The sequence below is a fragment of the Perca fluviatilis genome, chromosome 1 (assembly GCF_010015445.1).
Source record: "Perca fluviatilis chromosome 1, GENO_Pfluv_1.0, whole genome shotgun sequence".
Classification (NCBI taxonomy): Eukaryota; Metazoa; Chordata; class Actinopteri; order Perciformes; family Percidae; genus Perca; species Perca fluviatilis.
Window position 1 is genome coordinate 17585941 of NC_053112.1, and position 13666 is coordinate 17599606.

General features: G+C 39.3%; 2 protein-coding genes across 3 annotated transcripts in view; one reads left to right on the forward strand and one right to left on the reverse strand.

Moving 5' to 3' along the window:
• knop1 (lysine-rich nucleolar protein 1) overlaps nucleotides 1–6437 on the forward strand; it is a 7768-nt gene extending 1331 nt beyond the window's left edge. Inside the window, exons 4-7 of the mRNA XM_039796081.1 lie at nucleotides 1–991; nucleotides 2633–2709; nucleotides 4839–4907; nucleotides 5919–6437. The exon at nucleotides 1–991 is cut by the window's left edge and continues 159 nt beyond it. Coding sequence (XP_039652015.1) covers nucleotides 1–991; nucleotides 2633–2709; nucleotides 4839–4907; nucleotides 5919–6224 — 1443 coding nt within the window. The 3' untranslated portion in view covers nucleotides 6225–6437. The remainder of the gene's footprint in view (nucleotides 992–2632; nucleotides 2710–4838; nucleotides 4908–5918) is intronic.
• A 1638-nt stretch (nucleotides 6438–8075) lies between these two features.
• On the reverse strand, nucleotides 8076–12908 carry exosc1 (exosome component 1). 2 transcript variants are annotated; one of them, XM_039793375.1, is made up of 8 exons: nucleotides 12788–12908; nucleotides 11515–11630; nucleotides 11097–11171; nucleotides 10896–10984; nucleotides 10767–10800; nucleotides 10618–10668; nucleotides 9771–9855; nucleotides 8076–9134 (listed from the first exon to the last, which is right to left on the reverse strand). In XM_039793375.1, exons 1-8 carry the CDS (start codon nucleotides 12813–12815, stop codon nucleotides 9028–9030), a joined length of 585 nt encoding a protein of 194 aa, XP_039649309.1. In that variant the 5' UTR covers nucleotides 12816–12908; the 3' UTR covers nucleotides 8076–9027. The 2 variants fall into 2 exon arrangements, with proteins under 2 accessions (XP_039649309.1, XP_039649369.1); XM_039793435.1 differs by lacking the exon at nucleotides 12788–12908 and adding an exon at nucleotides 12333–12704.
• Nucleotides 12909–13666: the final 758 nt, after the last annotated feature.

Genomic DNA, 13666 nt, shown 5'->3' on the forward strand with positions numbered 1-13666 from the left:
AGCCTAGCAGAGGTGAAAAAAGAAAAGAAGAAGGGTAAAACAGTAGATGTTATTGTTATAGATACAGATAAGGAGTCTTCCGATGGAGGTGGTGAAAAGGAAGAGAAGAAAAAGAAGAAGAAGAAGAGGAACATTGTTACTGAATCTCTGACTGATGGCAATGGTTCTGATGTTAATAATAAAAAGAAAAATGGCAAAGCAGTCAGCAAAAAGAAGAAGAAGAAGCAGCAGCAGCAGCTGTCTGAGAATCAAATGGAAACTGAACAGTTCAGTTCGGTAAAAGAAGAAGTGGAAAAGAAACAGAGGAAGAAGAAGAAAGTAAAAAACAAGTCTGCACAAATAAAACCAGAAAATGTAAAGATGGAGAAAGAGGAGAAAAAGAAAGCCAAGAAGGGAAAACACATTATAGTTGTGAACACAGAGGTGAAGCAAATTAAAGAAAAGAAGAAGAAAAAGAAAACTATTGATGATGACACAACAGAAGCTATGGATGGAATTAGTGTGACAAAAAAGAAAAATCCAGCTAAAGTGAAAGTGGCTGAGAATGGAGTGAAGTTAGAAACACCGAAGCGAGAGACTGGTGAGGTTGAAAAGGTAAAGGTGAAAAAAAAGAAGAAAAAAGAAGGCAAAACGGTGGAGAAAGACGATCTGCCCAACAAGAAGAAAGACAAATCCACAGCGAGTGAGATTATTATCATCGATGAAGGGGAGCTAAAGAAGAAAGGGGGAGGGAAAAAGGGCAGAAAAGCTTCTGTGGAGGTCAGCGAAGAGACAGAGCCAAAGAAGAAGAAAAGGAAAAAGGGAGAAGAGGAAGAACCATTAGTAATAAAATGTGAAGAAGTTGAGGAGCAGAGTAGTGAAACAACAGGCAAGAAGAGCAAACGGAAGAAGAGCTCCAATAAGGAGGGAACACTGGTGGATGCTGTGAGTTCTGGAACTGGTGCAAAGAAGAACAAGAAGATTAAAGAAGAGGTGGAAGACCAAGAGGTGAGTGTGTGTAATCCACCTTTCTTTCCTCTATTTCTTTCCCATGCCTTCCTATTTCCTTATCTTCATCCACCTTTATCCATTCCTTCATCCACTCCACTTTCCTTCCATGTCACCTTCCTTCCATTCCACCACGTCCTTTCGCTCGTCGGCTCCTGTGCTGTCCCTGTCTATGGGTGCTGTTCCATTGCGTCCTTCATTTCCACCACTTTATTTTTTTAAAATTTATATATATATATATGTATATATATGTGTATGTGTATGTGTATGTATGTGTATGTATGTGTGTGTATGTGTATGTGTGTGCATATATATGTATCTGTATGCTCTGCTGTCTTTCTCTCTCTCTCTCTCTCTCTCTCTCTCTTTCTGCTCCTCTCTCTCCCTCTCTCTCTCTCTCTCTGTGTGTCTCTCTCTCTCTCTCTCTTTGTCTCTCTCTGCCTTTCTCTCTCTATGTGTGTGTGTGTCTCTTTCTCTCTTTCTCTCTTTTCTCTCTCTTTCTCTCTGTATCTGTATATCTCTCTCTCTCTTTTTTCTCTCTCCTCTCTCTCTACATATATCTATATATATATATATATGTCTCTCCTACTGCCTCTTTTCCTCTTTCTCCTGTCTCTCTGTCTGTCTCATATATATATATATATGTATACTACTACTATATATGCTCTATATATATATATATATATGTATATATATATATATATATATATATATATATATATATATGTATATATATATATATATGTGTATATATATATGTATATACCTATATATATATGTGTATACGTATGTATATGTGTATATATATATATGTGTATGTATGTATATGTATATGTATATGTGTATATATATGTATATGTATATGTATATATATATATGTATATGTATATATATATATGTATATGTATATATATATATATGTATATATATGTATATATATATATGTATATGTATATATATATATATATGTATATATATATATTTGATGCTGTACAGACGCCGTTAACTGTGAGAAATAGAAGTAAATAGACATAAATAGGCAACGTAAAGTAATTCTGCACATTGTAATCAAAACAATACACATACGATTGCGTACTACTACAGGTTATGTTTATTAAATGAAGCCCAAAATATGACGGTGACTAGAAATGGCTAGTATCAGCTAGCGCTAGGTAACGTCACCGTTAGGTAGCCGCTAGCTAACGTTAACGTTAGGTAGCCTAACCTGAACCCTGCCAACGGCACAATGTTTAGCTAGCCAGCTTTGACGGTGTGCCAAATGTCATTATTTTTATTATCAGACACACAAATCTGCTGTACATACATGAAGTGAGCAGCCACTTGTGCGAGCAGAGCTTGGCTTGCTGACGTGAAGATCATCAGACCAGAGCCGCAGAAGGGTTTGTCGTGACTTGAAGTCGGAACTTGCGCACTAAAAATTGTGTCTGGAACGCAGCAATAATAAGACATCACAGATCCTTTTTATAAGGACAACACCAGAGAAGAGAAGGCATGGAGTTTAATTGCGGGATTGCTTGGAGTGGACGGTAGATACTAGCTTAATAAACACATGATTGTTCTTTCAAGTAACAATAAAAGACAATAACATCTGCGTGTCGGTCAGGCAAGACGCTCCGCTTCTGAGACACTCCCGGTGTGGTATGGCGCGTGACAGAGGATGGAACAAAACTGCGACTCAGACCCGCCCAGTGGAGAATCCAGGTTAAACCCCCTGAACACCCACACAGGTCTTTCAGTTAATCTGGCTGATTAGACCTAGTTGAAGGTGGGCCAGAGCTTTGGTGGGAATTTATTAGGCCACAAATATTCATCTACTAATAAGAATAATAAAGGTGTCATTTGTCCTCCCCTAACAGACGCAACAAAGCTAATAAAGACTCAGGAAGATATCAGTCAGTCATGTTTCCATCCACATGTTTTTATGCAAATGAAGTGGTATCAAATGAAAAATGCATTCTGGAAACAGTAAAATTTCATTTCATGAATATCGACACAAAAGTTTGTACGCTCGATCTCATCGGATTTTCTCTTAATCGGTAAACGGCTTATGCGATAAACGCTGATGGAAACATTATTTGCCGAATAAATAATGAATTGAGATTACTTTTTATGTAATTTTATGTTTGCAACCCGCCATAAAAAATGAAGAAGTTTTAGGTCATTACGCCACATGTTTCCGCTTTCTTTGCAGACATGGCGGGTGTCAACAAAGACGGATATAAGTGGATGAACGAGAACACAAGACTTTTTTAATTTAATTTACTAGCGAAATATAACGGCTATATTAGATAGCAAAAATCTTTATCGTCTGGCATTTACGTGCATCTGCATCATTTTTTGATAGCGTCGTTGATGTCTTATTATAGCTTGATACGTCGCTATCAGCTGGCACATAAGCACTATTACAACATGTGCAATATTAATCATTTGTAGGTATACGGCGAAATCCAATATGGCTAGCAAACTTTGTTCGAAAATGTTAGCTTAAATGTTGTGCGATTCAATGAATGTCAATACCTTTTAAAAAATCTATTCGATATACCGTTTTGAGCGCAAAACAGCATGTGACGTCATTACGCACAGGTTTTTATTCCCTTTAAAGCCGTCTGGTGGAAACACACTTTCACCGGCTTTATTCGCTTTAATGTTTTACAGCAACCTACAGATAATTCGATTGAAGTGAATGAAATCATACAGTATCTCACAAAAGTGAGTACACCCCTCACATTTTAGTAAATATTTCATTATATCTTTTAATGGGACAACACTGAATAAATTACACTTTGCTACAATGTAAAGTATTAACTTTACAGCTTGTATAACAGTGTAAATGTGCTGTCCCCTCAAAATAACTCAACATACAGCCATTAATGTCTAAACCGCTGCCAACAAAAGGGAGTACACCCCTATGTTAAATTCCCATAGAGGCAGGCAGATTTTTATTTTTAAAGGCCAGTTATTTCATGGATCCAGGATACTATGCATCCTGATAAAGTTCCCTTGGCCTTTGGAATTAAAATAGCCCCCCCACATCATCACATACCCTTCACCATACCTAGAGATTGGCATGGGGTACTTTCCATAAAATTATCTCTCAATGCAAATCAAACCAGCTATTAGGCTAACCGACATAAAACCATGCCAAGCACATGTACAATGTTATACAAGCTGTACACTTAATACTTTACATTGTAGCAAAGTGTAATTTCGTCAGTGTTGTCCCATTAAAAGATATAATGAAATATTTACTAAAATGTGAGGGGTGTACTCACTTTTGTGAGATACTGTAGCTAGCTACAGTCTATCCACACCCACACAGTCCTAGGAAGAAGTCTAATCAGCCAGATTAACTGATAGACCTGTGTGAATATTCAGAACCTTTTTAGTGTGATATTTATTGCTGTGCATAAATGTTCAATATTTCGGGAATACTCCTATTTGCTTTCTTGCTGAGAGTTAAATGACAACATAGAAACAAAATCATGCAACCACTATTTGTAAAGCTCGCTAAGTGGCATGTATCTTGTTTGTCTAATCCACTTAACCGTAACAGCTCCTGGCTGTAGATTCATATTTAATGAACAGACATGAGAATTGGCATCGACCTTCTGATGTTAATCTCAGCACACAAAAAAGTGTATTTCCCAAAATGTTTAACTGTTCTGTAATTAAAGCCAATATATAACTGTCTGTATTTTTATTAATGTTTATTTTAGACCACTTTGTTTCTTTAAATAAATGTGTAAATTGCTTTGTATGCCTGTTTTCTATAATATGTAAAACAGGCAAATATAATAACGCTTAATGAAGTGTGTTTTGGTTTGTCATAGGAAAGAAGACAGGCTTTACAAATGGAGATTGACAAGGCCTCTCAACCTGAAAAACCAGCCAAACCTGCAGTCAGTATTACTGCCTTTCTTGTAAAACTATTGAATTTCCCTTTTTCTTTTTTTTCTTTTTAAAGGGTACTGCTGTGTTTTAGTATTGCAGATTCACGAGATTAGGGGACTTTAGAGTGATACAAAAAAAAAAGAATAGTGAAAATTGATGCAGCAGAGATTTCCTGATTTTTTTTTTTTTTTTTTTTTTTTTTATTCTGCGTTATTATCGTTGGTGAAGCTAAAAAAAACAAACACTGAACCTTACATTTCCCACAGTGCAACTCGATTAGCCTAGAAATCTAGACGCACTCTAGCGGCAGCAAATGTAATTTGCAGCCAGGGGGGGTCTAGCGGCTTGCGGCTTGCAAGCTGGAAAATTCTGGCCAATCGCACTGTGTATAGAGTCTGTGGGTGGGCCGGTCTTTCGAAATTGGCTTTGGCTGCGACTCTGGAAGACTTGGAGTTAAGCTTTTCTTGAAGTCATTCTTAAAAAGGAAGATGTGTTCGGAGTTTTGCTGACCGGATGTGGCAAAAGTTTAATCTATCAACTAGCTCCGCTACCTTCTTCGTCGCTCTGCCTGGTTGTAGCGCTATCCTATTGCGTGCAGAGAGAATTTGAAAGACAACCTTTTATCCCGCCCCCTCGGATTGAGCCCTGTCAATGGTATGTTCCCAGACCCAACATCTGGATGTGGGTCTGGCTTGTCAGGCTACAACTCGATAGCATTCTTGTTAGACCCACCCTGCCTGGTAAATGCCCGCGTCTTCTTAACTATATTTCCCCAGTTTGTAACGCAGGGTTTCTATTATACACTTGTAGTCTACAAACCCAACAAGTTTTCTTGAGAACATCATCAAGGTTATTTTTTTCAGACTTTAGAAAAACTCCTGGCCCAAGAAGACTTTATAACTGTTTTCACAGACTGATTATAACTACTGATGACAAATAAACTGAGCTTCGTGTGTAAAATCAGTTGTGCTCTTCTTAATGCTCTTTGAATATTTGTCCCCAATATGTCTGTTCCTCAGACTCTCGGCCAGTGGAGCACCGCCCAGTTTGACAGCTCTGATCAGCAGCAGAAGTTCCTCCGGTTGATGGGCGGCTTCAAAAAGGGTTTCCAGCCGGCCATGGGAAACGGTGGTAAAGCAAATATGGCGCTGGGGAAGGACGCACAGCAGCAGTTGCAGCAAGGGCTTCTGGGACAGTTTGAACGCGCTCAATCGCGCAGACTGGACTTCAGTAACAGGGGGTCAGGACTTGGGTTCACGGCACCACCCAAAAATAAGTTCTCCATTGACATCAATACATGTCGATCAGTTCGCTTTGATGATTAATTCACGTGTGTGTGTGTGTATATAATGGAAATGTGTGTGATTGGACAAGTTGTTTTTTATGTGTATAACTGTAGATTTTGCACACTTGACTGTTTGTTCGGGTCCGCTGGGAAATCTAGGCCTACATCTCACAACAGAAATCAATCAGAGACCGAACACGCAGCACAAAATGCCATATGTACATTCTGTATATTAAACATCCTTACTGATTCAGGAACTGTACTGTGTTTATTTAAAAGCAGTCTTGTATAAAGTACTCAAAAGCAATACTTGAGTAAAAGTACAAGTATCTTACCAGAAAATGACTTTGGTAGAAGTTGAAGTCTCCTTTTAGAATATTACTTGAGTAAAAGTCTTAAAGTATCTGCTATTAACAGTACTTAAGTATCCATAGCAATTTTCTGATATTAAATGTATTAGAAGTAAAAGTAAAAAAAAAACTTTGATTATGAACTTGGCCAAAGGTGTGTAACGTTATCTTCATCACCACTGTCGTCGGGGTGGTCATCGTCTGTTACCATGGCGGCAGAGCCTGCACCAGGTGCTTCCATGACATTATCAGTAATTATGCTTCCTCCTCTTATTCTTTAGTTTTTGCCTATGTTTTTTTTTTTTTTTAACCGCTTGGCCACAAACAGGCATCACGTCACCAACTGGAATGGAGCGTGCATTATCCTGGCAATTTAGGAGCAATGATTCGCCCAACTTCCTTTTTTTCAGTGTAATAAATTTCTTCTGATTTTTTTTTGTAGTAACGAGTAACTAAGATGCTTAGGGGAAATGTAGCGGAGTAAAAGTATACATTTTATTTTGGAAATGTTGTGGAGTAAAAGTAAAAGTTTCCAGAAATATAAATAACGAAGTAAAGTACAGATACGTACAGTAGTGAAGTATTTGTACTTTGTTACATTACAACACTGTTTAAAAGATTGCAGTGAGCATTAGTTGATCATAAGAGTTAGTGATTTCAGTAGGTCACTGTTTACACAGAGTTGGAATAAATGTTTTTTTAACACATGACACATGACATGGCTGAATGATTTTGGAAAATAATCTAATTGCGATTTAATATGCAATTATTTTTTAAGCTTCGTCTTCTGTATTATTCAACAAATACAAACAATAAATCATTGTATAGTATGAACAACACACAATTAGATAGATTAAACAAACTGTTCTTTCCTGGAGGCCAGGCCTGTATGTGATGATGCAATTAGGTGATGCATAAATCTATATGAATGACATCTTTTATTTAACTACTTCAATCACAGTATTATATTAAATTATAATTTATTAAGCGACTTTGAGTCTGAAAAGCGCTATATAAATTCAATTTATTATACTGAGCACTGACCAAGCTTGGTGTAAACATTCATATGAAAGTCAGAAAAGAATCAAACTAAAGTGCAGATTGCAGAAATATAAAAACAAATGTGGCTTTACCACACTTAGTAGTATTGGGGATTATTTAATTATTTACTGTAATAAACATGTAAACATGGGGATTGCACTTTTTAAACACCGTCTTTGAACTTTACTAGACAGTTAAATAAGTAAAAATATAGTATATATACACATACTTTTTTTTTTTACAGCACACACAGAGGAGCTGCCTCCAGCCCAAATAAAACCCTTAATTTTATTAAAATGGCTGTAAAAGTTTTAAACTACAACTTAAGTTGATGTTTTCTCTGCGGAGTGCAGACTGATTTGCTTTCGCGAGTCACGTGACCAAATTGCAGCCTTTGCGATTAGGAAATCGTGTTTTAACATATATTAGCGATATTGTTGCAAATGCAATTAATCATTCAGCCCTACCCTTAAACCAGTCTGGGTAATAAGACACATTGATGGCTTTAATAGTCATTTTATTTCGATCTTGCACATAAATGACTGTTGTAAAGTGAAGGAGGAATCAAAGTACACTTTACTTCAAAGATAAAATGGAAACATTTCTGCTTTTTTCATTTCTGCCAGTTGTAATCATTTAACGTTAAACTGCTGCGTGGACATTTGTCCATCAGTTTACTTGAAACTGGAAGGATCGGAAAGGAGTAAGGACAAAAGAGCCTGAGGAGATTGTTTTATCACTTTTATGGACAAAAAAAAAAAAAGTCAGTTGCATACATGACATGCATAAGAAGTTTCAAGTGCAGCATTTCTGGTTGAGTCCTCATTATCTCAAACCAATACTACAGCCACTGCCCTTTAAATCTCTCTGGTTACAAAATGCAGTCTGGGCGTTTATGGATCCAGCAACATGCACCAACTGCTTCATCCTTCAGGTGTCCTAATGATAAGGCCATTATACTCAATAGCAAAACTTGAGTGTATCCTGCATCTGTGAAAAAGGCCTTTTTTGACTAGGTGCAAAATTCTTCTATGCTTTCATCTTAGAAAGCTCAGTAGCTGCCATGTAACATCCTGAGTGAACGGAGTCAGACAGTTCTAATCAGGTTGCCGTAGGGCAATTGAAAGGCAACTTCAAAAAGCCAAGTTGCTGGCACATGGACTCACTTTGGTTAAACATTGTCTTTACAACAGTCACGAAATTGTTTAGAATATGTGCTGACAGTTTGGTCTGACCCTGTTTCAGTATTTTCAAGCTGGCACAATCAGATGATGACACAATGTGCAGAGGGAGAGCTATTTAAAAAGACATGAAAGCAGAGGTAGCCAACAATATGCACGTTGTCTAGTCTCTCAGAACACATCTGAAAACAAGAGTTGGGAGGCTACTTGATGACAGTGAGTGAAAGAGGGAGGGGAAGCTGTGTGTTCCTTGTGAAAGATAGAAGTTGTCTCATGCCTGCAGGTACTCCGGCTGCACGCGGGCCACTTTGCGAAACTCTTTGCTGTGCGTCCGTGGGCACTGCATCTCACACCAGCTGATGGGAACCATCTGGACACCTGGTACACAAAAGAAAAGGTGATAACCTGAGACAAAAAGTCAACATATTGTATCATCACACTATTAACAGCACAACAAACATTCTAAAACCTGAACATTTATTTGAAACCACAATTATAAAAACACTCATTACACTCTGGAGCGTGCAACCTGAAAAAGAGAAACAATTTCTTCAATGTACAATGTTAAGGTGAGATTCATGTGGTGCTCATTGTGCAGAATTTCTGTAAGCAATACATTTTAATAATAATTTTTGAGTGTCGTCACTTTTATTGCTCTCAGAGGGGCAAAATAATTGAATTGAAAGCGCTGTAACTGCATCATGTCTCTCTCACAATGCTACACAAGAAATGCTTTGTTACTGGTTCAGAGATGACTAGATTGGTACTATTCTAAAATTCTGCCAAACGGCAACAACACTACAACAAATGCTTGATAAATATGGCTCACTATGCAAATGGCTATGTACTGTCCAAAGTGACAATACCTGTCTGCAGTTATCTGGGCAGTAGCTCTTGCGCCACCTTGTGTTTAAAGGATACTATCAGTCTGTGCAGTGCTGTGCTGGAACCCTCCTGCGTTTCAAAGTTTTATATACAAAAATAAATAAACTGTTATTGAGCATTGAGAGTTACCTGCTTCACTGTGCGCCACCACCACCCCTAGTTCATTCTCTGCTGTTGTCAACAGGTAGTTAGACTGCACGTCACCGAGGGAAATCTGACATCACAGGTCAAGGGTTATAGACACAGAGCTAAACAGCATACATCCACACTATTGAAGTGGCAACTGTTCTTTGAATTCACTCATAGGGAATATCCAAAGGCATTGTAAAAGTAACAAGTGAAAATGTGCATCTGTCACGCTCCCAGAGATCATGACAGGGAACATGGCTGCATCTCATATCCCTTATTTGATAGCTCTTCTAGAGCAAGATTTGTCTTCCTTAGATGAAGGACCGTTTTGGACATAGTGTTGTAGGAGTTAAATCATGTTCACTGTGCAGACAGGGGCTGCATCTTATAACCCTTATTAGAAAGCTCCTCGACTCCTAGGTGGGATCATCGAGGAGCTATAGGAGAGGATACACAAGAGCAGCCTTCCCGGAAGCCGTGCAGCTGAAGGAGTAGCTAACTCCGCCCAAACAACTGACGGATTCATGCGACGCTTTAGAGGAAAGGACGTCTCATCCCTCTAAAACACATTTGCTCCTTGCCTCTTTCCTCCGATGATTTCCTCACGTCTCTCCCGGGCCTCCTCGTGGGAGGGACTAAGATGCGAGGAAGGGAGGCAAGTGGAGGAGTCGAGGAGGCAATTTAAGGGTTATGAGATGCAGCCCATGACTTTGTTGTTTGGAGGTGATTTCGTTTACTATACCCGAATCATTCTGGGTTTAGGTAAAAAAGGCAAGCGATGCATGTGCTGAATAATTTCATCTTTCACTATTTATTTGTTTTAGACCCACGGGCAGGGGAAGGATACCACTTTCGCCAAGACGATGTCGCCAGGTCTGAAGCTTTTGTATATTTCCACCTGTAACAATAAAAGCAAAAGCTTTACGCTAGACATGCCATCTTAGATTTATGAGTAAACATATGATGATCTGATTGAATACATGGATTCAAACACACCTTGTCTTTCTCTGTTGCACGCACATCTTCTTTTCTGGAGAGTCAGAGAGAGTGGGCTCAGTTTTGTGAATGACACAGGGAAGTACGACAACACATTGTTTCACTATTGGAGACAGTTTCCGGGGTTACCTGATTGTTCCTCTGAAGCGGTCCTTCAGCGGTGTTGAGCCTACATAAAGGATGTGGACCTTTGCGAACCTGGGGTTGATACTGGTCACCTGTCCAAGCAAAGAACAGTGAGGCTTGAGACAAACCAAACGGTCGAAATCTAAACTGTGCAGGACCAGTGTATCAGATCATCGAAATATAGTATTGGATTCCATTGCATACCTTACAGGTGACGATTGCTCCTACATCGGGTAGTAGTTGCGTTTCTGTTTCTCTCACCACTGAGATCACTGGTAACTAGAAAGACAAAAAGCTCATGTTTCAATGCACACACAGGTTACACAAAACCAGTTTAGTTTTTAAGATTCAAGTTCAAAAGTTGTGAAAAACCGTGGGTCACTAATTACGGTGCATATTTCAACACACACACACACACACACACACACACACACACACACACACACACACACACACACACACACACACACACACACACACACACACACACACACACACACACACACACACACACACACACACCATTTCTGTTCAGTCACATGCACACCAATGTTGCGCAATCCCTTTACTCCGCCTTAATGTTTGTGCAGCTTTCTCCACCTCACCTACCCACACCCCTCACCTCCTCTCCCTCGTTCTTCTTGAGCACGTAGCCTGCTAGGGAAGAGTAAATGTAGCCGTGCCGAAGATATACTCCTGTGCCGGGAATACAGTCTTCTACGCTGCATAGCTTGTCACCTGGAAGAAGGGGAAAACAGTGAGACAGAGAGTACTGTTGGAGAAACGTTGTACAGTATTTTTGTAGTGGAGGTGATCATCTCTGCTAAAAACTGAATACAATTATACACTTTTTTAAAAGATAAAACATTAGCTGTTGAAGTAAACGACCGGAGGCACTTTTTCACAAAGCAAATGCCAACCATTTCACAAGTGTGGCTGTTATTTCATGCTAACTGAACTGATCACAAGACAAGTAACATCCGGATGTGGTTGAACTACTACTTTGGCATAACCATTTTCTGCATTCACAGACTTCTAACTCGTCCTGAACAATTCTTGCTCTAGAATCACTTATCCGGTCCCTTTGAACCATTTAACCTTGGCATTACCATGACGTGAAAATACTAATCGTGCCTAAGACAACTGACAGCAGCACCCCAGGCTACTATACTTTCAAGAACTGGTGTTTCCATGCAACTTTAACACATCGAAAAGGTCACTATCAGAACTTACATTATTGTTCGGTTTAAATTTTTTTAGTTTACATTCCCTACTGCCACCTACAACAGTGGATCTCACATGGGTGAGTCAAAACAAGTGAGAGAGGAATGCTGCTATCCTGCCTGAGGCAGTGGGCAGGGCAGGAGATGAAACATGCCGTGGGAAGTAAAAGTTAAGAGCCACAGCCCTGCACGAGTACAGTAACGTTAAGTAATTTACCATAAAACATTTTGATATAGAAGCGCTCAACTCAACGGAACCGCTGAGCTCTGAAACCCATTATTTCCAATGGCTTGCGCCGCGCCACGACGGCATTTCACTGCGTCGAGCAAAGCGCTGAACTTTGAGCACAGCGCGCTGTAACCAATGTGCGCTGAACCCAGCGGCAGGCTGGCTGTTTGTTCTGAAAGGCCTATTACACTCACATATTACAGATAGCCATCATCTAGAAGAAGGGGAATGTAACGTTAACTGTGCTAGAAGCCCAAGCCCACCCTACGCATGGCAGCTGGAAATAGTTAAGTGTTTTACACCGTCGGACTGCAGAGTAACTATAATTTATATAAACACGGCGACATCCACAAAAACCAACATTAGCACAGAACGACAAAACGGTCTAAAGTTTGATTTAACTACATCTTCAGTGACAGTAATTGCAAATTTACGGGACTCACCTGGAACACACAGCTTCATGGGCGACATGTTTTCGAGAAGAGCAGATTCTCAGCCGATTGGCTGTGACGAAGGGCTCGAGTCGAATCTGATTGGCCGGTCGCACGCTGAGCGGAAGGAAAGAAGGACGGCTCGGTCCGCCATGTTTGTTGAGTCAAACATGTCTATCTCGTCTATAATACATCCATGTGGCGGATGCGCCACAGAGCAACTCTCATAGAGAATGAACGGGGCTCCGCATCCAGGTCTAATCTACATCCATGGGCCAGTTGTTCAAAGGTAATCTGATCGGATTTTGGTTATTGGTTTGTATCAAATCTTGAAAATGGGTTGTTCAAAAGGGAAAGAAGGATTCTGAAATCCGATTAGATTACGGAATCCAATCCTAGTTTTAATCTGGATCAAACTTCAGTTTGTGTTGTTCAAAACTTGTCAGTAGGATTTGGATAACTTTGATCCAAAAAAAATAGGATTATCCTGATCCCAACAGGGGGTAGGATTTCAAGGTGGATTCCAGGAAGAAAATGTAGTAAAACTTTAAAATTGGTCAAATAATACATTTGTATCATGTAGTGTATATACTTTTATTTATATTTTGCACTTGACTTGTGTAACCGTTGTAACAGTGATAAAGTAGATGAAGTAGACATAGGCTACCAATTAAGCTATTCAGTATAGTAAAGTAAAAATAAAATAAAAATAGAAATGATCTTGTCTCCATGTCTAAACGAGAAAGTGAAAGAGCAGAAGCACTATGGAGATACTCCTGGCAGAGGAACAAATCAAGCTGACCAAACTGCAGCAAACCAAAGCCAAATTTCAGATCTGCCTCCTAAAAGCAGGGCTTGGAAATGCTGGTCTCTCCTCCTCAGATGAAGAAG